General features: G+C 39.2%; 1 protein-coding gene and 1 pseudogene across 2 annotated transcripts in view; one reads left to right on the forward strand and one right to left on the reverse strand.

Annotated features, from left to right (window-relative positions):
- Positions 1 to 227: 227 nt before the first annotated feature.
- On the reverse strand, positions 228 to 3,822 carry LOC144663059 (uncharacterized; annotated as a pseudogene). The gene is made up of 4 exons (XR_013572568.1): positions 3,625 to 3,822; positions 2,154 to 2,371; positions 1,217 to 1,491; positions 228 to 773 (listed from the first exon to the last, which is right to left on the reverse strand). The product of XR_013572568.1 is annotated as an uncharacterized LOC144663059 (transcript).
- Positions 3,823 to 12,168: 8,346 nt separating this feature from the next.
- LOC144662989 (uncharacterized) overlaps positions 12,169 to 22,628 on the forward strand; it is a 220,762-nt gene continuing 210,302 nt past the window's right edge. The window contains exons 1-2 of the mRNA XM_078523911.1: positions 12,169 to 12,791; positions 18,171 to 18,346. Of these exons, the coding sequence (XP_078380037.1) occupies positions 12,459 to 12,791; positions 18,171 to 18,346 (509 nt within the window). The 5' untranslated portion in view covers positions 12,169 to 12,458. The remainder of the gene's footprint in view (positions 12,792 to 18,170; positions 18,347 to 22,628) is intronic.

Consider the following 22,628-nt stretch of genomic DNA (forward strand, 5'->3'; position numbering starts at 1 on the left):
CCCGCCTTCAGTCAGGTAAATACTAGAAAACATCTAGCGTAGCACAAATAATAGAAAAATAAAATAGAGATTATAACAATGATAAGAAGTATAAAAAGTTGACTCTTTCCGTCTTGGACTCTGCGCCTTGCATTATAAAGCGCGTCTCGCGCTGGACCGTTCTCCTCCCTGCAGCCGCTTGGCCATCTTAGCTGGCGAAGCCTGTGCACGAGAAGGACCGACTACTCGCTTTAGACTAATACAGCTACCAAGGCCAAGCCGTTTTGTAAATGTAACTTGACAGAAGCCTACGTAGCTTAGTGATATGCACAATCTACATTACAATATAAGCCATATTCCACTTTTAATAAGGCCCCCATCTACTCGTTTGGATTGGATAGAGTATCACGGAAAAATTTCCATACCCCGCTTTCAGACTAAACAAAGAGCTTGTAAACAGGCTATGTCCAGCGGTACATACATATTAAGCTTGTAAGCAGAAAGGGTATGCGCTCCCCTTCTCCCCACCATGTACCAGGGGCGTTTCATTTTCTTTTCAGCGCCACTTTAAATAATGCCTTTTATTTCCAGTTCTAAGAGTTGTTTCAAGCCAGTTGATAATGGCAAGTCTGCCTTGACTTCTTCCCATAATTCCTTGAGGACATTGACAGTGTTGATCTCTTTTTTGCGCAGCTCCGCCAGCACAGTTTTCGTAGTTCCCAGGTCAGTCAGGTGGTTCTTCTTCATTAGATGGGCGAAAAACACCGACAAAGTCTCCACTCCGCTGATAGGTCCTGGGGACATGTTATAAAATAATTAATTGGAATATTTTGGTCAACATTCTTTAGCAATGCGCGGAAATTTCTATAGACTATTTGCTCTAACGTTCGACTAAATATGCATACCGATGGATTTTACTATTAATTGCTGTGGATTGCCAGATTCAAATCCTCCTGCCCCCCCCCCCCCCCCCACCTACACGCCACAGAAGAGTTCTAGAAAATCAAATCGCTAAGTGCTGTTGGGCCTCCTTTTCCTATGAAAAGTGGCCATTGGAGGCTTGCAGCCTCAATAAGGTTAGACCTACATCCTGTTTACCTGTTTTTTGTTTTGTAAAATCAATCAAACTAACAGGCACTGCAAACAAACAGGAAAAAACCTTCCGCCCGGAAATGGGAGGGTTGAAGTAGAAAACAGGATATTTTCTTCTTATGCGCAGAAAATCACACTACGTTACCTCCAGCCATTGCTTCCCTCTCCAACTGATTTTTCTCTCGCTGTTTACGAATTCGTTGAAGCTTTCAGCAGAGAGCAAGGCAGAATCTAGGATGTCAAAAGCCGTCTGTTCCACAGCAAAGGATGTCTTATTATCCTTGTATGTGTAGTTTTTAATAAAGTAGGTCCTCTCGCCGGGACCACCAGTTGCTAGTCGCGCCTTGTCAAAAGCTTTCCTTTTGTCCTCTTCAGTTTTAAGCATGTCAAGGTAGGTGATCACAGTCACTGGAGTATAACCTGTTAATTGAAATAAAACGCATATCTTAGCCCTGTCAACCCAACCCATCAGTAACGTTGAGCCGTACGCAATCCTCCTTAGGAAGAAAGATTGCTACTGGAACATTCACCTAAAACACTAAAATTCTTCATAAAAACGTTTACTTGAAACCTGACATAAATATAGTATAGAAGTTCCACATCAGCCCTTTGGCTGCCTTTTACCCAACCTACTTATCAAATAAAGTATGTATGTATGTAAACAATGTTGTTAGTACAGGGATCAGTTTCACAAAAAAGCATTCTTTTTTAGGTCTACAGTTTGTATAAGGTTCCCATGTTGTTTTGGTAAAATGTACAACCATTATCTTGGATATCTTAAGACTGAAATCAGTAACGCAAGTTGACTTGAGTCGGTCTGTAAAAACAAAACAAAATTAAAACAACAACAAAAAACATCTGACTCGTCACCAGGCGTCGTTGCTTGGTCGTGCGTGGTGCGCTTTGTGTTATGAGACGATGCAAATGCGAGGGTGGTGGCTCCCTAACCATCTTTTTCCGCACATTCTGTTTTCCCGCCTTACCATCTAACGACCAATCGGCGTCTGGGAACAAGGTTGAAAAAAATAATAACATAACAAAAGGATTATTTCGTTTTCACCGTTGATTTATAAAGCTATTACCATTTGTCTGAAAATGGCTCCTGGTCTTCTGAAGGATTTCTCTGTAAGTGCCTTCCTCCAATCGAGGATCGTTTGCCTTCAAAACGAAAATCACAGCGTGTGCGTATTTAGAGAACGCTGGAGGCTTTCTTGCCAAGACGGTTAGCTCCTGATGACCATCGTCATGCTGCTTTCCAGGGTTGTCATAGTCTCTTATGACTTCTTCTCCAAGGCGAATTCTTCAAAAAAAAAAAGAAAGAAACTTACGCATGAGGTACAGTCAACTCTCTCTAAGACGGACACCGTTGGGACCGGCTCCAACTGTCCGTCTTAGTGAGGTGTCCGCCTTATAGAGAGAATAAAGCTCAACGACTATGCACAATGAATACATGTCTGCTTGAAGTCTGTTAAAATATACCGTATTTGTTTGTTCGAGAAAAAAAACGAGAGCTTCTACAAACTGTTACACTCTAAGTAGAAAACGACCTCTTCGGTGCTCATTCACCTAAAAGTTAAGATTAGTAGTAATCCGCTATAACGGATTGTTTTTGGTAAGAGTAATGTTCTAATAAAGGGGCTAACTATCTTTGTTTTATGTTTATACGAAGTTTTATTCGCCAACAAAAAACACTTTTTCAGTGTCCGTTGTCTGTTTCGAAGTGTCCGTTGTCCGTCTTAGAGAGGTGTCCGTCTTATGGGAAGTTTAGTTACAGAAAAATGACTGAAAACGGCAGGGACCATCGCCAGGTGTCCGTCTTATGGAGGTGTTCGTTCTATAGGGGTGTCCGTTAAGAGAGAGTTGACTGTATAAAGATGGTGTTTAATTCCGGTTTCTGTAGCATCGAATAGACTTTGCGAGGCACCAACACGACTAGAACCGATAGTCGCTTTTATTGGAGCTTGTCAGCATGGTGTAGCAAATCTAAATGACGTTAGCTAGATAGCCGACGCAAATAAATTGCACAATAACCCATACACTGTATCAAGTTCCGTACTTTGAACTCATTTGTTCCCCCTGAATCACGCGCTGCCACATCACGTGTTTCGGGGAACAAAAAGACCAAAGTGTTAGGATGATGTCTCGCAAAAATTTAAAGATTTAAAATGTTTTCAGATTTGCTACACCATACTGACGGGCTCCAATAAGAGAGAAACAGCTGTCCACAGTTGCAATCCTGCTCTATCGGTTCTAGTCCTGTTGGTGTCTCACTCAAGCACTTAACCCCGGGTGGAACATAGGCCATTGGAGACCTCTGTTCTCTATTGGCTTCTGTCCTGGGTTCAATTCAATAAAACATTTATAAGTGTAATTTACAAGTTTAGCTTTTGTTCTCAACCTCTAAAACAATAGCTACACTTGTAAATGACACTTGTAAACGTTTATTGAATTGACCCCTGGGACAGCCTTCCCAGTTGTGGCCCGGGTGTGGCCGCAATTGACCCTCGCACTACAATAAACAAATGACTGACCCATAAAACACATTACATGTACCTTCCCGTCATAATGCTGAGACACTCATCAAAAAGCTTTTCGTCGCGCGCAAAGAATCCTCTGGTGTCCACCATCCGTATTTTTTTCTGCACGTAGTATTCTTCGAGAATAATATTGCCCTCTCCTCCTGTTCCTTGCTCAAAGGCGACCTGAGGCTCTCCGATAGCTCGCTGCAACATGCCTAGTAGAGCCAAAGAAATTCAATATTTAATTAACAATGATATCAGAAGGGCAAGTACTAAACTCCGTAGATACATTTTATTGCAATGCAGTTTCGCTGATTGACCGATTTCATGGTATATGGCAAGCTTGATAGGAATGTGAGAATCAGTTACACAATTACAAACTCCGGTCAGAAAATGACGATGACTACCTAATAACATTGTAAAAATACGAACAGGAATTAATTAGATCTTCCCACTTTCTCATATCTCTTTTGAACATTTCGTTCACATATACACGTTATATATCATATTTTCATCATTCCATTGTTAAAAAGCTGTAGTTTGGGAGATCATTATGTAGGGCCAAGAAAAAGATTCCAGTCATATCTTAAAGAGTTGTATGCGCCTAACAATATTAAAACATCGTAAATAAACAGACGTTTAAAGTGTGCTTCCTCTTTCTCAATGATATGCATCATATATGCAACTGATTATGCCCGTAATGTAACTATATATGGCATTTTTTCATTCGAGCAATGCCCAAAAAGGAAATTTCATTTGACTCATTAAGTGCAAAAACCTGTTCTTACCCACAATACTAGTTTTTCCCGAACGTTTTGGCCCATTCCCAATTAACGTAGGGACGTTATAGTGATTATTTATGTTATAAGTTGCTACCATTCCATTCCTGCCTGCAGCCGCTGCAGGGAGTCTGTCATGTGTCTTGTAAGTGTTCTTATTCTCCCAAGCCTAGTCGGACGGATCATGCTCAGTGTTTTTCAAAAGCACTGTCTGCCTCTTCTTCTGAGCCACTGTCACTGGCGCTAAAGCTGTCTACCTGCTGGTTGTTAGGAGACTGTGGTGGTAAACTGACATCTTCATTTGAATTAGGCGGCTCATCACTTTCTCTTGAAACTATTCCAAAGCTTTCAGTGAATTTAATTAACTGGTTTCAGGACCGTTTCAGTTTCATATAAGTTCAGAGGCAAAGTGCCAGCCCTGTCCATTGTGTTATGTTGTCTTGCATTTCGTTGTCTGACGGATTTACCATGCATTTTAGTCCACGCCCTCATTTCAGCTTCCTTGTTTCTGGTTATCTCCTGTGAGGTTGGCTTTGGAATTTTGATGCGAAGTAAAGAAAATGCATGTGATGTTGGCAGTTTGTTATATGAATTTGTATGTGTGTAGTACGCTGCTGCCCACACATTTCACTTTTTTTTCGCCCAGCCCCTGAGGAAGATTTGTATTGCAAACCGAAATATAGGGCAAATTTTTTCAATATAGTTTAGTTTTTTTATCCCACTTTATTAGTTTTTGTCTAGCCGAAATATTGGGCAACAAAATTTAAATAGCCTTCTTTTTATAGCTCTCCAATCAGCTTTGCATTTTATTTATCGTTTCACTCTATATTGTTGATCCTAATCTACACCTAGTCTGAAATGTCAGCCGTCCTCTCGTCCTAACCCCCCAACGGGACGGCTGACATTTCAGACTAATATTAATCTACACCAAGATCGCTGCTTTTTGTACAAGTGGTCCTTTCATTATTTTGGTACCTTATTGCCAACGAGACAGGCGAGCGAAAACGCGAGCCTGTCTCGGCGGCAGGATATAGAGCCGTACGTAGTTCGAGGGCTATGCAGAAAAAATCTCAGAATCTTTCAGCTCGATTTTCGTGTAATCCGGTTCCGTCAGTGATATTTTTTTGACCATATTAGGATGTAGGCGGAAGTTGTCGAATACACAATTTCTGATGTTTTCAGCCAATCCATTCAGCAGAATCTGTTCAGCACGTGCACACTTTGTTGTAGTTTGGCCAATCAGCGCGCTACTAATTTGTTTAGCACGTGTATGATGCATTGGCAACTAAAATTTCCAGACAAGATGCGTTTCAGATAACAAAGAGGTTTCAAATCTGTTCGCTTCAAAAAGCCAAAATTCCCGAACTAGAGATTGAAATACGAAAGAAACTTGAATTAAACTTTGTTTAGAATTTAATTTCATTTAAGATGAAGGCAAGAAATGCATTACAAAGCTTCAAAATTTCCAAAGCTTCGAAAATTTCAAAGTCATACAAATTTGCATGCGTAATTAAGTTAGGTCTGGCTATGAAAACAATACGGAAACGGATTTGGTGTCGTGGATTTTATCGATCATGATCAGATCCGGGTGCCCGTACTGGGAAAGGGGGTTAAAAAATGGTTCCGTTTACTCGACGAGCTGGCAAACTTTGAGTTACCCAGTAATGTTCCTTAGGCTTTGGAGAATAAAGCTGGGGTGGCAGTGGAGCTGGTTAGGTGGGCTATTGCAATTGACAGCACTTCAAAGCACACGCCCCTTGAGTTACTCAATTCTGTTAAACTAAATTTTCACAACTATCTGGGGTAAGATGAGAAATAGTTTATGAGCTTTAACTATTAACCTTTTTTGTCCCATAACATGAAATTTTCACAAGACGTAGTTGATGCATTGTATAACTTGAATTTGTTTATAATACGTCACGTGATCAGCATGTGACGTTAAAAACTTGTTATTAACTGAGAAATTCAATATGGCCGCCCTGGTTTTATGCATACTCGCAATCACAAACGTCTTAGCATTTTACGTTTGTTTCTATTTTTGTACAAAATGTCTTTCATTTATCAGTTAATAATTATTGAGGTAAATATGACAATTTTCTCTACAAAAACAAGACATTTTACATCTAAGATAAGATATTTTAAAAGTAAAATCATGGGAATTGAAGTTAACTGAAAAATTGGAAAATAACACTTTTAACTTAAGACAAGCACGTAAGTAATATATTGAGTTTAAATCTAAGGCATTAAGAAAATATTAATCTTCTTGCATGGTAATCACTTCATTCGACTTGTCTTTCACACTTTTAAGCCCCAGTGTAATTTTTCCGGGGGCTCTAACGTTCTCTCTCTTTGTGCCGTCCCCCCCCCCCCAAACCCCCCATATTCCATCTCACAGCCACATGGTCATATATCCTCAAAAGCATTCGCTCAATAGTATTCAAAGTTCAAAATGTTTACTTAAGTGAACGTCACGTGTCATTCATGACGTAATTTTACACATTAGTGACGTCACAATTCAAAATGGCCGACAAACTGGATCCTTCAAAAATGTCAAAACTGTGCGAAATGCTTTAAAATTAATTGAAAAAAGGAAAAATTAATATAGATTCAAAACACTGAAAGTTGAATTTCAACAAAACACCCATTTAAAACATGGTTTCTATACAAAAGTCAACTTACTTGACCAAATGATTGCCTGACGCTGCCACAAAAACGTTGCTCAGCGATTTTAAACCCCTCCCTCCGTCTCCCCTAGCTAATTAGGGTTAAAGATCCTCCTCTTCTTCATCTTGACGGACGTTGCATGCTGCATTCTTTTTCACAAGTGCAAGCCGCTGTACAGGAGAGCCCAATTTTCCGGCAGGGACACCTGGCATTGCATCCCTTCTTACACCGGCATACAATCAGTTCTAAAAGGCTTTCTGGAGCTGGATCTTTCTCCATCAATTTGGTAATGAGATCACCATTCTCATCCTTGATCCATCCATTCCCATCTGGTGATGTTAGTGAAAGCCTCCCAGTCGAACAATTACCTTATTATAGGAAATTAACGATACATGTAATTAACGCGAATTTTTTAAATTCGCGTTAATTTCATGTACCTTAATTTACATCATTGTTAATTAAAATCACACTATTTTCCAGCATTGTTATTTTAAGACACCTTTATTTCCGAAAAAGTTATGTTTAACCGACATTTACTTCTCCGTCAAAGCTGCAGGATTAACAGGGGCAGTGGAAAGCACAAGGATGGGATGTATTCCATCCCTGGATCCATTTAATATCAGTCACTATTTGGTCTGTTTAAGTATCTTTGTTGTGTATGGTTTATCAGAATCAAACCTCAAGTTCTGTTGTTGGACGTTGTTGTTTTGTCCTTAAAATCGTTCACATTCTTTCGCCTTTTCTAAACTTAAGTCGGATACGTTCAGTAGTTGTGTCTCGATTCCACTGGCATCTTTTGTTTCACTTCGAAGGATAATGGCTGCATGATACAGTACCTGGGAACAAGTGTCGGTCACTTCTGGAGATTTTCTTGAATCTTTTGTAATCTCGTTCAGCTCTGCAACAAGATTAATTTTTTCTCCAAGATTCAGGGAAGAACTGCAAACAAGTTCAGATTTATTGCGCTCATACTGTGGATGAAATGTAATTTTCTCGCCATATTGATGGACCAATCTCCTCTTTAAGTTTTGAACTTTATACATATCAGCGACAGCTTTCTCCATTCCAGCATCAGTAAGGTGGCGTTTGTACATATTCAATAACGTCGCCATGTCGTATACTCTTCCCTCTTCAATCAACTTATGTCCAATATCGTCGATCAGCTTCAAAAACGCGCTGTCGTAATTCTCCTGTATGCTGATATCGCCTTGAGAAGATCTAGACGATGATGTGGCAGCTGTATATCTCCTATAACAGCCTCTGTGGTATTTTGCGTTGGCAGCAATTAGATCTTCGCCACGAATTCTCGTCTGCATTTTTTCGTCATTGCGGCACTCGGTAGCGTGCATTAATTTTTCATAAACTTGCGAAATTGTAACCTGCGCTAGTTCTCTTTCCCCTCTGCATTTGACCTGCTGGCATACCAAACACAGGTCCCAATTGATAGCCGTTGCCGGCTGAACTTCGTAGCTGAACAGATGTCGATGGCTCTGATAGCAAGATTTATGCCACTTAACTTTACGAACTACGAATGTGTTGTTTTTAAGGTCAGGAGAAATGCGTCTAAAAATTTCATCATTCCTCAGTGTAGCACATTCTATGAATTTGTTAACAGACGACTTCATTCCATTTTGAAGTTTTTCGTGTTTCTTGACTGTTTGACATTTGATGCATTTGTCATAGTTGGTACTTAGTTTTGGTCTCTTGGAGCTTAGCATGATTCCTGGACTACCCTGATTGGATGCCATCTCTTATTTGCTACAGGAAACAGATAACTGTTCAGGTCCAACTTTTAAACGCTTCTATTGAATACCGGCAATAATTTTGGGAGCCGTATAAAACGGGCACGGGGAGTTAAAATCCAATTGTACTGTGACTAAGCCGGGCAAGAGTTTTTCTTTTTTCAGGGGGATTCTACACGCGATAAGAGGGTCTTGTATCATTCAGGATTTTTTGGGTTTAAGTTTATAACTGTTTTTTTCTTTTGTTGCTAGTGAAATTGTCAAGTTATTTTGTCTATGGCCGTTCACTAATTTCTATCTGTTAAGGCTTTTTTTGCTTGACAAATTGTTTAAAAATTAAAAGCTCACGATTTTCTGGGAAGCCGTTTGTAACACCACGACGTATTTGTACCGATCTCTTTTAATTTTCTTGCAAGTGAAAATGTCGAGCTTTTTTAAGGCCGTTCATTTATTTCTTATTTGTTAAAACCCCCTTTAACTTGATAAATTGTCTTCTTGTGTTAGCGAGTTTCAATTTGAAAAGCTCGCCATTTAAAGATCAAAAGTATTTTCCCGCCTTTCATTCATGAGTGTTTTGGGTAGCTCTTTTCATTTTTTCGCGAGTGAATTCGACAAAAATCTATTTACGGCCGTTCATATATTTCAGATTTGTATTTAGTTCTTTTATAACTCGACAAAGAATAACTTGTAAGCCCTTTTTGAAAGGCAAATGATTGTTTCTTTTTTACTGCTTCACTGCAGATGCTTTTTTAAAAATTTCGAATTGTCTAAAAGTGTGTATTAGCGTTACAATTAACGTTATTCTTTAAGCGGTAGTTTGCCGCCGGTTTAAGAAATCGTCTTTCATTGCAATTCTTTCCTCCACATTACGCCATTTGTATTGCATTCTATATTATGTGCTCTTGAATGTACTTTTTGCGTGGTATCATGGCATGTATACCGTTATCAGAATTGAATTAATTAAGTATCGCGGTGTTCTTCGCGCGGCAGAGGTGTTTTCGTTACATCGTTTCAACTTCAACTTACTTCAATTTTGCACCTTTGTAACTCAGTTTTGAATGCGTTGCACTATTTAAACGACTTGAGGCAAATTTACAGGTTAGCTATAAAAGAATAACCACAGTTATCTTTAGTTTTACGAACTTACCTTGTAGGAAGAAACTCCATCTTTCCCACAATCAAACAAACTACAAGTACTAAATGTATTCTGGGAAAACATGTAACCGTAAGGTATTATGGGAACTAAATTTTGTGACATAAGCAGATTGACGGGTGAATGAAAGTCGAATGAAAGTCATCTAATATTTTTTAACGTTCAATTAAATAATGTTTTCCAATCGGTGTGAACTCGTAAACAATTTAATACAAAGTAAGTTACACAACGTCTGCATGTCATTACAGAAACAGGATGTTTCCTGAAATGGTAACCATGAAAACCAAGGGGATGACCTTACATCAAACAGTAAAGAGAAGATATCAGTTTCAAAACTAAGTTAATCTGACGATGTTTGGTAAAGATTTCACTCAACTACACCACAGAAGAACATGTGTTATGAAGTGGAATTTTAGGGGGAGAAAAAGTTGGGGGGGGGGGGATTCTTTAATTAACTATAATTATTTTTCATATGCAATTTGAAATTTTCACAAACCACTTAGATATAGCTTTAATTAAAACAAACGCTATTCAAAACAGTTATTTGCAAGATTTTTTTATTCTTAGCTTACCTCCAATACAGCTGATGGTAAAGTGTTACCCTTGAAACGCACATAAGCGTTGCAAATTGTTGCACCTAAATGGAGTGACTTGCGAACCCTCCCACTACAAACAGCCCACGCCATAGTTTCCACTGCCACCCTAGCATTGACTACCAAGGTCCAAGGAATAATTCTAGTGCAGTTAAAATTTGCCAGCTTTCCAAGTATTAAAACGGAACGCCCATAATAGGTCACGGGCACCCGGACGTCTTCATTTTTTTTACTGGATTGTCTAGCTTTTTTTTCTCGGACAACCGGGCCTTGAATTTTCCTAAAAGTTGTCTCAACAACAACAGTTTAACGTGACATTTGAGACGTCACGCATTGCGCGTGATGAATTATTCTCGGAACGGTGGTAAACTTTGGCCACAAAGATGGAACCTCAAATTTGTTGGATACTTACAATGGCTTGAAACTCTCAAAAAGCATGGAGTTTACAAGATTTCTCACTAAGGCCCCGTTTACACGGGTCCGGACAAATTTTTGCACGGACAAAAACTTGCACGGTTCCACCTTGCGTTTACACGGGACCGGCGGAACTGGACGAATTTTTGAACGGCTAAGTGTGCAAGTTTGGGACCTGAAAAAAGCAGGTCAACTTTTTGACCGGCACGGTTCCATATTTCGTACGGACTCGTGTAAACACCCGAACCGTGCAACTTTTTGCTCAGATAGCGTTGTTAAGGCCTGGAATCTAGTTATGTTTTGCCTGGTTGCCTATCGAAAATGAAACATTTTGTTCCATTTTGTTAAATTTAAGACAAAAGAAACAAATGCAGATATGAGGAGACGAGCGGCAGCAGCATGCATCGCTATTTTGGCCGGATTAGGCGGGCTTTTGCAGTACACGTTGCTGCAAATGGCTTTTGTTTCCGATCTTCTTCATCGATCGAGGCATCTTACACGTTTGAATTTCTTTGTGAGCATGTACAGCTTACGAAACAACCAACCGAGGAAAGAGTCACGGGCCAGAAAGCCAAAGCCAAAGTTTTTGTCTGCCGCCATGTTTGATTTGTCGCGTACTGCATCAGCTGCAACATGATTGGCTTAAAACATTAGCGATAACCAATCACAACAGAGACGTAAAAAAGCCATTCACATGCCGCGACTGGTCTAAAATTTGCACGGATCCGTGTAAACACCACTGCAATCTGTAACAGAATTTGCACGGATCCATGTAAACAGGCGGTCCAGGAACAAAATTCGTCCATGCAAAAATTTGTCCGGACCCGTGTAAACGGGGCCTAAATCTTCCTACTTTGGTATTATTTTAGAACTTTTTCCTCATTTAGCCTTCACAAAAGCGCATTTTATTCCAGAAACATTCAAGATTTTCAAAGAAAACACGCAATGTTTATTGATCGGACCAAAATCATAAAGCGTACTTTCAGTCAAACATTTACAATTATCCTCCCTTCTTTTCTCCCATTGTACTCGTTGGCACTTCTACCGATAGGTACCACTAGGTTTTATGGTATAAATAAGTCATGAGGTGTCTCGCTATAGCAGTCCAAAAATCAGTCCCCTACTCCTTTCAAACGCGGCCATTCTCCCCGACCCCCCCCCCCCCGCCCCACCCCGCCCAGCCCCGAAAAGTTAGAGAGGCTTCTGGGAACGGGGAACGAGGCAGGCCGAGAATATTTACAAAATGGCGGAGGATGTGATGTTTGGCCGTGTTGTTTACAGCAATAGACGATCCTTTCAGACTTTGTTGGCCTGACCAGCTTTGCAGTAGCATAAAAAGACGGTCATTTGCGTGGTCGAGACGGGAAACGGTTAAAATTTCTGAGGATGTGACTTGGTATAATTAAATGATCGGAGCAAAATTCTGGATCTGCTCCGTTTATCCTTGAATGTCACCAATGTATTGAACAAATTGCTCGCTTTGAATGTTTCGTTCTTAACTTCTTCTAATTCAGTTCAACGTTATGGAGAGTGAAGCGGATGAATCTCCTAAAGAAGAACCTGCAAAGCCAAAGAAACATGTACGATTTGAGATTAGTAAGCTTGATGTAGCTGAGGATGAATCAAAATTTATTGAACCTTATGTAGCTTTGGTCGATGGCTCTCAAAAAGTTACAAGCAAAGGAGAAAACCTGGAGAAAGCTGTAGGACTAGAGGCAGAGGAAAAAGCAGTTGGAGTTAGTCCAGACGGTCGGTTCTTAAAGTTTGACATTGAAATTGGCAGAGGCTCGCTCAAAACGGTCTACAAAGGTTTAGACACAGAAACAGGAGTAGATGTGGCATGGTGCGAACTTCAGGTTAGCCGTTCGTGAATTTTGTTCTTCAGTTTTCTTTTCAAGTTAATACCAGAACAATAATCTCAGAAGTCTACAGGGATATAAAAGGGTAGGGATTTCAAAAGTTTAGGTATACGAAAGGGTATGGAAATCTGTTATTTAGGTATTTAAAAGGGCCTTTTTATGCATCAGTCAATTCCAGCAGTGCCCATCCCCCCGGGCAACCGTGGGGCATTTGCTCATGTTGTCAGTCCCGGGGGAGGGGTATTTGCATTTTTAGCGCGGCCCTGGGACTGGGCATTTGACACATGGTTTGCGAAAGTACTATAATGGAGGATTTCATCGCGAAAAGACACACAGTTCGTGGAAGATTGGTTAGTTCGTCACGGCTTAGACAAGCTGTTCGACATTTTTAAAGGTATGTTTACTTTATTCTAGATATTCTTCATGCATGTTAGCCTATTAAATAAAGGCAACGACTTCAGCAAAAACAACCAACGTGGTGGTGATGACTATCTTATTTATTATTTACGCATCCAATGAAAATGAAACTCGAACTGAAGTGCACAAAAGTGCTTTATAGGTTTTCCAATTTAAATGAGGTGATCTTAAAGACGGAACTTGTGAGCTAAAAACATAATGAATCTAGTTTAAAATATCGTGATTCTCCACAGAAAATGTTGCCTGCGAATCGCTCACGGCTGGCGGCACATCAGCCGCGACCGCTGTTGATCAGTTGTTCTTTAAGCGCATTTGTTTAATACTACTACCATTTGAGCCCAACTGTTTTCAATGTATTTGGGCTTGGAGCTATAAAAGCAAAAATGACCAACTCGACAGCTGAGTCGAAAAGGATGCTGAAAGATTTTCTCGCCTCTGTCAACCTCTGTCAACCTCAATGCAAACGCCTGCCGCGAATTATTTAGCAATATTGGATGACGCTAAGTATGGCGGGGCATATGTCCCCACCCCAGGGAATTTACCATTTTTTTTTAAAAAATCAATTGCCCTGGGGTTAGCCCGGGGGGGGGGGGTGGGCACTGCTGGAATTGACTGATGCATTATTAAAATATTTCGAAACAGACGCAATTTTTGGCTGTATTATTTTAATTTATTAAATGCTACACGAAAAAGACAAGAAAACATACTGTTCTAAGTCTATGCCGTGTCTTTTAGGTATATTAAAGGGGTACCTTTTTTCAGTAAATGGTATACGAAAGGGGTACAGCTTCTGTCAAAATGGTATACACCATTTTAATAAGTCGAGGGGCCATTTTGAAATTTTATTTTTCCACGAATGACGTCATTAATAAAATATTCAAAATGACACCTCGGCTTATTACAATGGTAGATACTTCCTTTAGGCGGTGACGCCTATATGTTGTCGCCCGATGGACGGGTCTTATTACGATTACTCCAACCGAGTAGCACTGGGAACTAAGCATATGGGTCACGCTTTGATTGTTTACTCAGTTTCGCTACGCCATCTTTGATTCTCATGAGTATTAATCAACTTGGAGCATCCATCGGCAAAACGCATTTGATTTCTAACAGTTAGACGGAGGCTAAGGGTGAGGAGAGAATGATGTACTGGATAATAATTATTGTAAGCTCGCTTACCAAACTTTCTAACCATTGTACGTACAACGGTTATTAATCAAGATCGGCATACGCGAGTGAAGCTGGTGAAGGCTGGTTAGTGTCATAACTTCTGAGACCGTTCCAGTATAAGAAGGCCAACTGATGACAGTATCTTGATTAGATTGCAAAGGTGAGCTATCTGATCTTTGTTTGTTTTGGGGTGCATTGTTATCGATAATAACAATGTAAGTTTAGATTAATGTCATCTTCCTTTTTCTGCTTTTGATAACATTTATCTCAAGTCAAAACAGTGACGGTATCCGTATTCCTAATTGTATGAGAAACCACTAAAAGAATTTCTACCCAATTGCTGATTTAGCTGATCTAAAAATAATGTTTTGTTTGATAAGTTGCATAAATCAGATACATGTAAGTGATTCTGGTAAGCGGTGTTGACTTGATTACAGTTCAATATGGAAATGTCACACAATATTCATTATCCTGGGCCTTTCTGTTGCTAAATGACGAAGTTCATAATAATTAAATGTACTTATTTTATCATACTGTATGTATGTATTGTATTGGAAGTTCGTTTTGTAGTTTAAGCGAATAAAAAATTAAAATTAAAAAATCAACTTCTAGGATCATTGTATAGCGTCATCACCTGTGCATGCATGTATGCGTGCCTTTTATTTTAATATGTCGAGGCGCAGATGATTATTTTATTAACAACGTCATTCGCGGAAAGTTAAATATTCAAAATGGTGTCTTGACTTATTAAAATGGTGTATATAAAAGTGTAAGGGGCTGGAGCTCGGGGCGGAGCCTCGCCGTATAAAACTTTTTTGGGTACCCCCCGGGGTTGGGGTGCGTCCTATCAGATTCACATGTATGCTTTTTTTTTATGATGCGTGACCTTGCCAAGAAGCATTTCACCAAAGCTGGTGATCGATTTAGAAAACAAATCAAAGCTCAAACAAAATAATACAACAAATTATACAAAATAAAGGCAAATCATCAACCTAGTTTTATGAGATCTGTGATGGAAGATTAATTCCGATTAAGGAGGTTTAAAACAGTTTCCTGTATTTTTCAGCGTCTCAACTTTGACGGATCAATACTACGACTCCTTTTCAGTTGATGCAACAGTTTTGGTATTAAACAGATGCCCAATCACTTTGGCAAAGTTAAAAAAATTCTGTTTTGTGGGTTCAGAGCCACCTTAAAGTTTCGAAAATTTAAAGTGGCTCTGAACCCACAATGCAGAATTTTTTTAAACTTTGCCAAAAGTTGTATCTTAACATGCTGATCATTATTCCATAATAAAAATGAGGATCACCAAGTTCGTTTTTTAGTTATAACCACTTAAAACGAAAATTAAGGGTGTTTTTAACCTATTCTACTGTTGCTATGGTTGCCATTGACTTGATGAAAATGACCACAACTCGTTCAGCAATGATTGGACATTTGTTTGATTTACAATTGCTGCAGCAACTGTAAAATATTTGTAGTACTGATCGACCCATCAAAGTATAAGAGCTGGAAAAGTGCTGGAAACCGTTATGAGCCTCCTTAATCGATGAAAAAGTTGTTTTCCATTTGCAGTCATACATAAACTGACTAAATATTAATGCACACTCGATTGGCGAACAAAAAGCAAAGAAAACGCAACCTTTGCTAAAATAAAATATTTATCTTTTGGGTAAAGAGAGCATGTTTCGTCTTTACTGAATGTTTTTGTGTGAGCAATATTATTGTGTACATTGCTCCTGAGTCTACAAAAATAAAAAAAACAACTACAATTCGAAGACTCTCAAGATCGTTTAGAATTACTGGTTCTCTGGATTTTGATAAATTGCTGCGTATATTTTTGGAAAGTTAGTGATACAACAAATGAAAACACATTTTTTTCATAGGCCATTCATTTTAATTCATATTCATTTTGACAGACGCAGTAGTCTTAAATAGTGATTTCAACCGTCTGTTGAAGTTTTAAGTTTGAAGGCAAGTGAAAACTTTTTCGGCGAAGTGTACCTTAGGTACATTTCGCCGGTTTTCATAGACGAACTCACAAAGCAAACATGAAAACTTTTTGTTCTTTATTGAAAGAATTATGAACAAAGGTATTTCAAACTTTCATTAGGAAAGTATGTCCCTACTTAGCATCGTCATATTTAATTATTGAATTTGAACAACAAATGAGAAAATTTATAATTATAATTAAGTTATTTGTGGCAGCAACACATGCACAACACAACAAGAATATGGCATGAAACCAGCTGCGCACTTCGAAGTACTCGAAAAGCACAAATTAACGTTTTGTGAATAAAGTCATGATCATTCAGTGAATTTAACTCGTATTTCCATTTATATATATCTGACCGGATTTATTAAAACCAGGTTATGTAAATTTTTTACCATTTAAAGCGCAAATCGCCAAATATAAAAACTAAAGTGAATGTCAGTCTCTTTTTCTCTTCTCCTCTTTCTTATCTACCTTTCAGCGCTGTTGTTCATTTTTTCTTTCTTTCTGGGCATGTTTTTAGCCATATCGCAGTGCAATGTACCTGGTCAAAAACACTCAGGTCATGCACTTCAGTCCTCGACCACGTTTTTACAAATCCAGTTAGATATAAACAGGTACGTTACCTTAAAGTTTTCAGATTCACTTCTTGAAAAGAACCTCCACTTTCTGTCCAAAAGGCCGGCAGAGTATTAAGCTCACATGCATTTGTTAAGTGGTCTCGGCCTTTCCTTGTTTTAATTCAGATCTAGAAATTATGCTTTCACCACTCTGTACGTGTAGTCTACAAAGGAGCCCTTTAGAACTGCAAAAATATTAACTTAAGTCTTTCTTTTTCTTGTCTAGCCATTCTTATACTTTTAAAAAAGGCTTGATCATGAAGCAGAATGTTGTTATCACATGAATCGATCTCCTGGTGGACTTTATAAATATAGTCATCGTGCTTGATTTTTTCACCAGGCCAGGTTTTTCCGCAATAGCAACAAACCTGTGCCGAGATGTAAAAATACATCTTCTATATGTAATAGCTGTCTTTATCTCTTCAGTCCCATTCATCTGAAGTGTCTTTACATTTTGAATTTGAGTCAGAGCACCGAATCATGATCAGTTTCTCTTTCGCTCCCTGCCATCTCTTCTCTGATCTGACTCCAAAGAGCAACTCCAAACCATATCCTTATGGATGTTGGTTCTCGTTATTGTTGTTGGTTCTCGTCCTTCCTGCGAGGGTTTTTCTCCAGGTTCTCCGCTTTTCCTCCTTCCACAAAAACCAACACTTCTAAATTCCAATTCAATTGGGAATCCGAGGGCCACAGGTTTGTTAGTCGCAAGACTATTAAGTGCTACCCTCGTAAAATAAAGACGATTTATTTATTTATTTAGATGCTCCAATTTTTTTTAGCAACTTCAATGCTGTCATCATCGACGAAAGAGGAGACCAGTGATTTTGTATCCGTTAGGTATAAAATGTTCATTTTGTTTTGTAATTTGGTAATACCGTTCGCTTGTTTATAGCAGTTTGGCTCTTCTTGCTCAACTTAAAAAATTTGTTCAACCAATCAAAGGTGCGCTCGAAAAAATACTTCCACACGATTTGTTAGTAGTTCGCGGCAAAAGCCATCTACGTCATTTTCTTGCACGCCTTGTGTGCAAGGCTTGGTCTAAAAATAACCTACACACAAATCTGATAGCACAAAACCCATTACCAGAGATGTAGACTTCTGAGATTATGAACTTTTGTACTAAGAATAAATATAGTAATTAATAACATTTATCTTGTACATTTTACTTTTTTTAAGGGTAAATGTTCAAAAGTCGAGCGAAGGAGGTTCATAGAAGAAGCCCAAATGCTAATGCAATTACATCACCCGAATATCTTGGCATTCCTCGACTTGTGGCAAACAAGAATTGCAAACAAAGATAAGAAAAGGGTTATTTTTGTGACAGAACTGATGACTTCAGGGACACTGAAAACGTAAGTATAATTTATGTTTTTTCATTACTTCAAAATTTTGCATTGCTCGCAAAATTCCATCCATCCATCCCTCCCTCCCTTCCTCCGTCCGTCCATCCATACCTATGTACAGGTGTACATACATTTATTGCGCTCCCTGACAAGGGCTTTTCAGCAGCTATATTAAAAAATGTAATTTAAATTTTTACAATAACAAGAAAAATATATATAATAAGTCAGGAAAGAAAGAAAACATTACTGAAAACATTTTGTTTCTTGACGCCATATTACTGATTTAGTTGTAAAGGACAAGAGTGATGGCCATTACTGTTACCAAATAGACTTGCCTTCAACTTAGATACATAGACAGGAAGAAAATGCAAACAATTGTCCTCAAAGTTTTCAGTTATAATTGAATAATTTTAGGCTACTAACAGGATCATGTCTTTTACTAAAAACTGGCTTTTTATGGGCGAGTGGACGTCTGGTAAAAAAAAGGCCTCCTTCGATCCAAACAAATGGATTTCGTTAAAAGGTGATGCGTTTTTTTCGAGTTCAGTTGCGAAAGGTAATTCAGTTTTGTAACAATGAAAGTGAAATTGTCTTCTCTCTTTTTATTCGTTCTGGTATCATCTCAGTTACCGGTTAAAGGGTCAGTGAGTAGTTTTATCGAACGTTTTGTGGAGCTATGTTTCTTTATTACAACATTTTGTTATGTTAAGCAATACTTTAACAGCAATATTTTAAGTCCTGAATGTTTAAATTTTTAATTTTAAATGCATTTTCCAGTATCTGAAAGAAATTAAAATCCATATTTTCCCAGGGTAGCATGTCCCAGGATCCCCCCAGATGGCTCACGCTTACACGTTCATGTTTGAGCCCCCCTCAAATTCTTGCTGTGCAGTCCCTGTTACATTGTTGTTTCTATTAACAATAATTCCATGAGCATGCATTGGATATGAGATGATTGATAGCCAACTCGGCGCTATGTGCTTCGTTGGCTATTACTATCACATATCCAACAAGCATGAGTCGAATAATTGTTTTATTCAAAAACCCAAAGAATTGCAATATTTGAGATGCCCCGCTGCTTTCCCTGATGGGTACACCTACCAGATTTGTGGTCCATGGTATATGAGCCCATATACTATGGCCTGTCAGGAATTGCTATACACCAAAGCTAGTTTTTAATAATACACAATTATTCGTCGAAGGCGAAGCAACTTTGTTGAATAGCAATAATCGCGAATAATTGCAATTGAAGCGAATAATTGTTTCAGTGGTGAATATCAAGAACTGCAAAATTAGAGTAGAAAACACGAAAAATAACAGACACAATTAAGTGTTTGCTTACAAACGGGTAAACCAGTTTAATTCATCGAGTGAATCCAAAGTTTAAGCAATAAAATGGAACAAAACAAGCACTACGCACGGAAAAGAAAGATGTCTGGTACCTTTTCTTAATTGTTGGTGACTTCTGAACAATTGTGCGAATCTTCTCGAAATGAGCAGCTCTGGTCAGAAGAGAACTGAATCATGTTTGGTCAATCGATCTGACTGCGTTTCTCATGACCGTGTGCGATCTCCAAAACCACAGTGTTTTCTTTCGGTCCAGAAGCCTTAGTAGTCAACGTGCAAAATTCCCAATGTTGTAAACATCCAGGACTTGGAGTTATTTCTTTCAAATGAGCGAAAATTTCATTCAGCAACCACCACCATGTTTACTTGCCTGGGCCGGGTTGTGAACCCAGGAATAAAAGTTTATCCCTTGTAAAAATTTTACCGCGATCGCGCCGCGAATGTCGCGATCGCGCCGCGACTGTCGCGATCGCGTCACGATTTGTTGCAACTGCAACGCGATCATGCGCGACGCGATTGTAAGTGAGCGCGATCGCGCAGCGATTGCCGCGATAGTCATGATCGCGGCGCGATAGTCGTGATCGCGGCGCGATGAGCGCGATCGTGGCGCGATGAGCGCGATCGCGGCGCGAATTGTTGCAACCGCACCGCGATTTGGGGGGCTGGAATAAATCTCGGGAAGTCACTTCTCGATCACCGGGAGAAAAATCAATATGCTTTGAAATTCTCACAAATCATGCAGTGGTCGGAACGCAAATCATGACTTGTATTGATGAAATAAACTTAAAGTACTAATCAAAGTAGTAATAAAACTAGTTCGATTTAAAATGTCGAAAACATTTTAATACGTGACGGTGAGCCGTGAGGACGTGATTCCCACGAGAAAGGTTTTATTTAGTTTTAGTCTAGACGAACTGGCGCGACAAAGCGGCGCGTGATAATGAGTAAAGATAAATTAAAAGATAAGAATTTTTATTTCTTTACAGTCCGTTTTTTTAATCTGTTCAAACACTTTGTTTCTTTCTTTTCTTATCTTTGAGGAACCTTAATACCTTTGAGCAATCCAATGACAAATTTCTGTCGGCCATTTTCTTCAAATGCAAATACAATCAGGAATTTGCTGCAATTGCGTTTTCCGCATTGAAAAATACTCTAGATGGTATTTTAATTGTGGCTCCGAAGAGGCTCTCAGAATGTTAATATATTTACCTTCCCGTAGACCACACACATCGAAGATGTCTATTCCCGCCATTTCCCGCAAGTTGTCGTGAACTGAGCGTTACGATTGGCTGAGTTAGGTCATGTGATACATAGTACACGCCATCGCCACGCTATGCCGACTGCCGAGCAGAAAAGAAATTTTATTTTGAGTTTAGAATGATTTCTCTTCACAATCAGGACCGGAAAAATGTGTTCTTTTTTGGCTGCTTCTGTTAATAACATGAGTTTAGAAGCGACTTAACTTTAGGGAAAAGCGTCTCTGTGGAAACTGCTAGAATTTGTTTGTTCATTCGAGTGACAGCTTGTTAATTTCGACAGCGCTATCTTGTGGGATTCGTCACGGAATTGTTGACTGAACTACACCTGAACGGTGATTTTTAAAAAACTGCAAAACTCGAACAGTGGAAAGAGATAAACATTTTGACGGTAAGGACCATTCAATGCGAAGTTGTACCTGTTGATGCTTGGGACTTAAATGTTGTATTATTTAAAGAAGCTTCGGGGAGAAGCGCATCTTCGACGGTTCGGCTTCTTCGCAGATGCAATTGACCAAGAGATAGTTCGCTCGTTTGGTAGTTCATATCATTGCATCTTCCTTCGCTTGAGCACGAGGAAAAGGTTAGTTGCCGTTATGTATGTGTTGTTCCCTTCGTGACATTTTACAGAAGAACTGTTCACTTAAGCTTATTTGCTTGTAAACTAAAGGCTCACGCTCTCCGGCTTGTGACCATTGCGAAATATATGTGCTTGGCAGCAAAACTGGCCGTCTTTTCTGTAAGCTTCTGTAAATAAATGATGTTGTTTTGATACAGAGCCAGTGTGTTTGTTTTGTCGGTGTGCAAAACGCCAAGATAATTGTTTTTAAATTTAAAGATTTAGCGCGATCGCGGCGCGATCCAAGCCAAATCGCGGCGCGATTCCCGGCCCATCGCGCCGCGAAGTGAGAATCGCGGCGGCCAAAAACGCGGCACGATCGCGGCATGAATCGCGCCGCGATCCAAGACCAATTGCGCCGCGATCGCGCCAATCGCGGCGGCCAAAAATTCGGCGCGAATCGCGATCGCGGTAAAATTTTTACAAGGGATTGAGGGTTCAATTTCTTGTGCATAAAAGTGCTTTTATTAACTGCGCTGCACAGTTCTTGCTCTACACGTTGTTTATTATTATTTTTTGTTTTTTAACTGCGCTGCGCAGTTCTTGCTCTGCACAGGGTTTATTATAATTAATATTTTTAGTTTTGTCGGTGACCAGACCCAGACCTCCACTCGGTCAAGCTTAAAGTCACGCGATGTTTAGAAGCTACAAATCAGTAACAAATGGAAAATTTTCTCTTTTTTTGTCTCTACAAACAATGTTTAGTGTGAAATATTCGATTTTGAAGCATTTGACTCATGGAAAATGCGAAATTTCTACGCTTTCACCGGGCCAGAATCTGTGAATAAATACCATTACGTTGGTGTAAAAGAATGTGCTGATATGACAAGTTTCACTTTCGATCGGCTAGACCTCGAGTCACGTAATTTTTCAAAGGTATTATCAGCTACCTTTCAAATCTTTGCAAATCCTTTGGTCCTTACTTAAAAAAATTCAGTGTGAAGTATTTTGAAGCGTTTGAATCGAAGAAAATACATAAAAATTTCATGCTTTGAAAGAAAAAATACGCTTTAGCGGGAAAGAATTTACATTTATTTACATTAGGTTTGTGTCCTGGAATGTGCTGGCA

Source organism: Oculina patagonica, chromosome 8 (genome assembly GCF_052425735.1).
Source record: "Oculina patagonica isolate OP01 chromosome 8, crgOcupat, whole genome shotgun sequence".
NCBI classification, from domain to species: Eukaryota; Metazoa; Cnidaria; class Anthozoa; order Scleractinia; family Oculinidae; genus Oculina; species Oculina patagonica.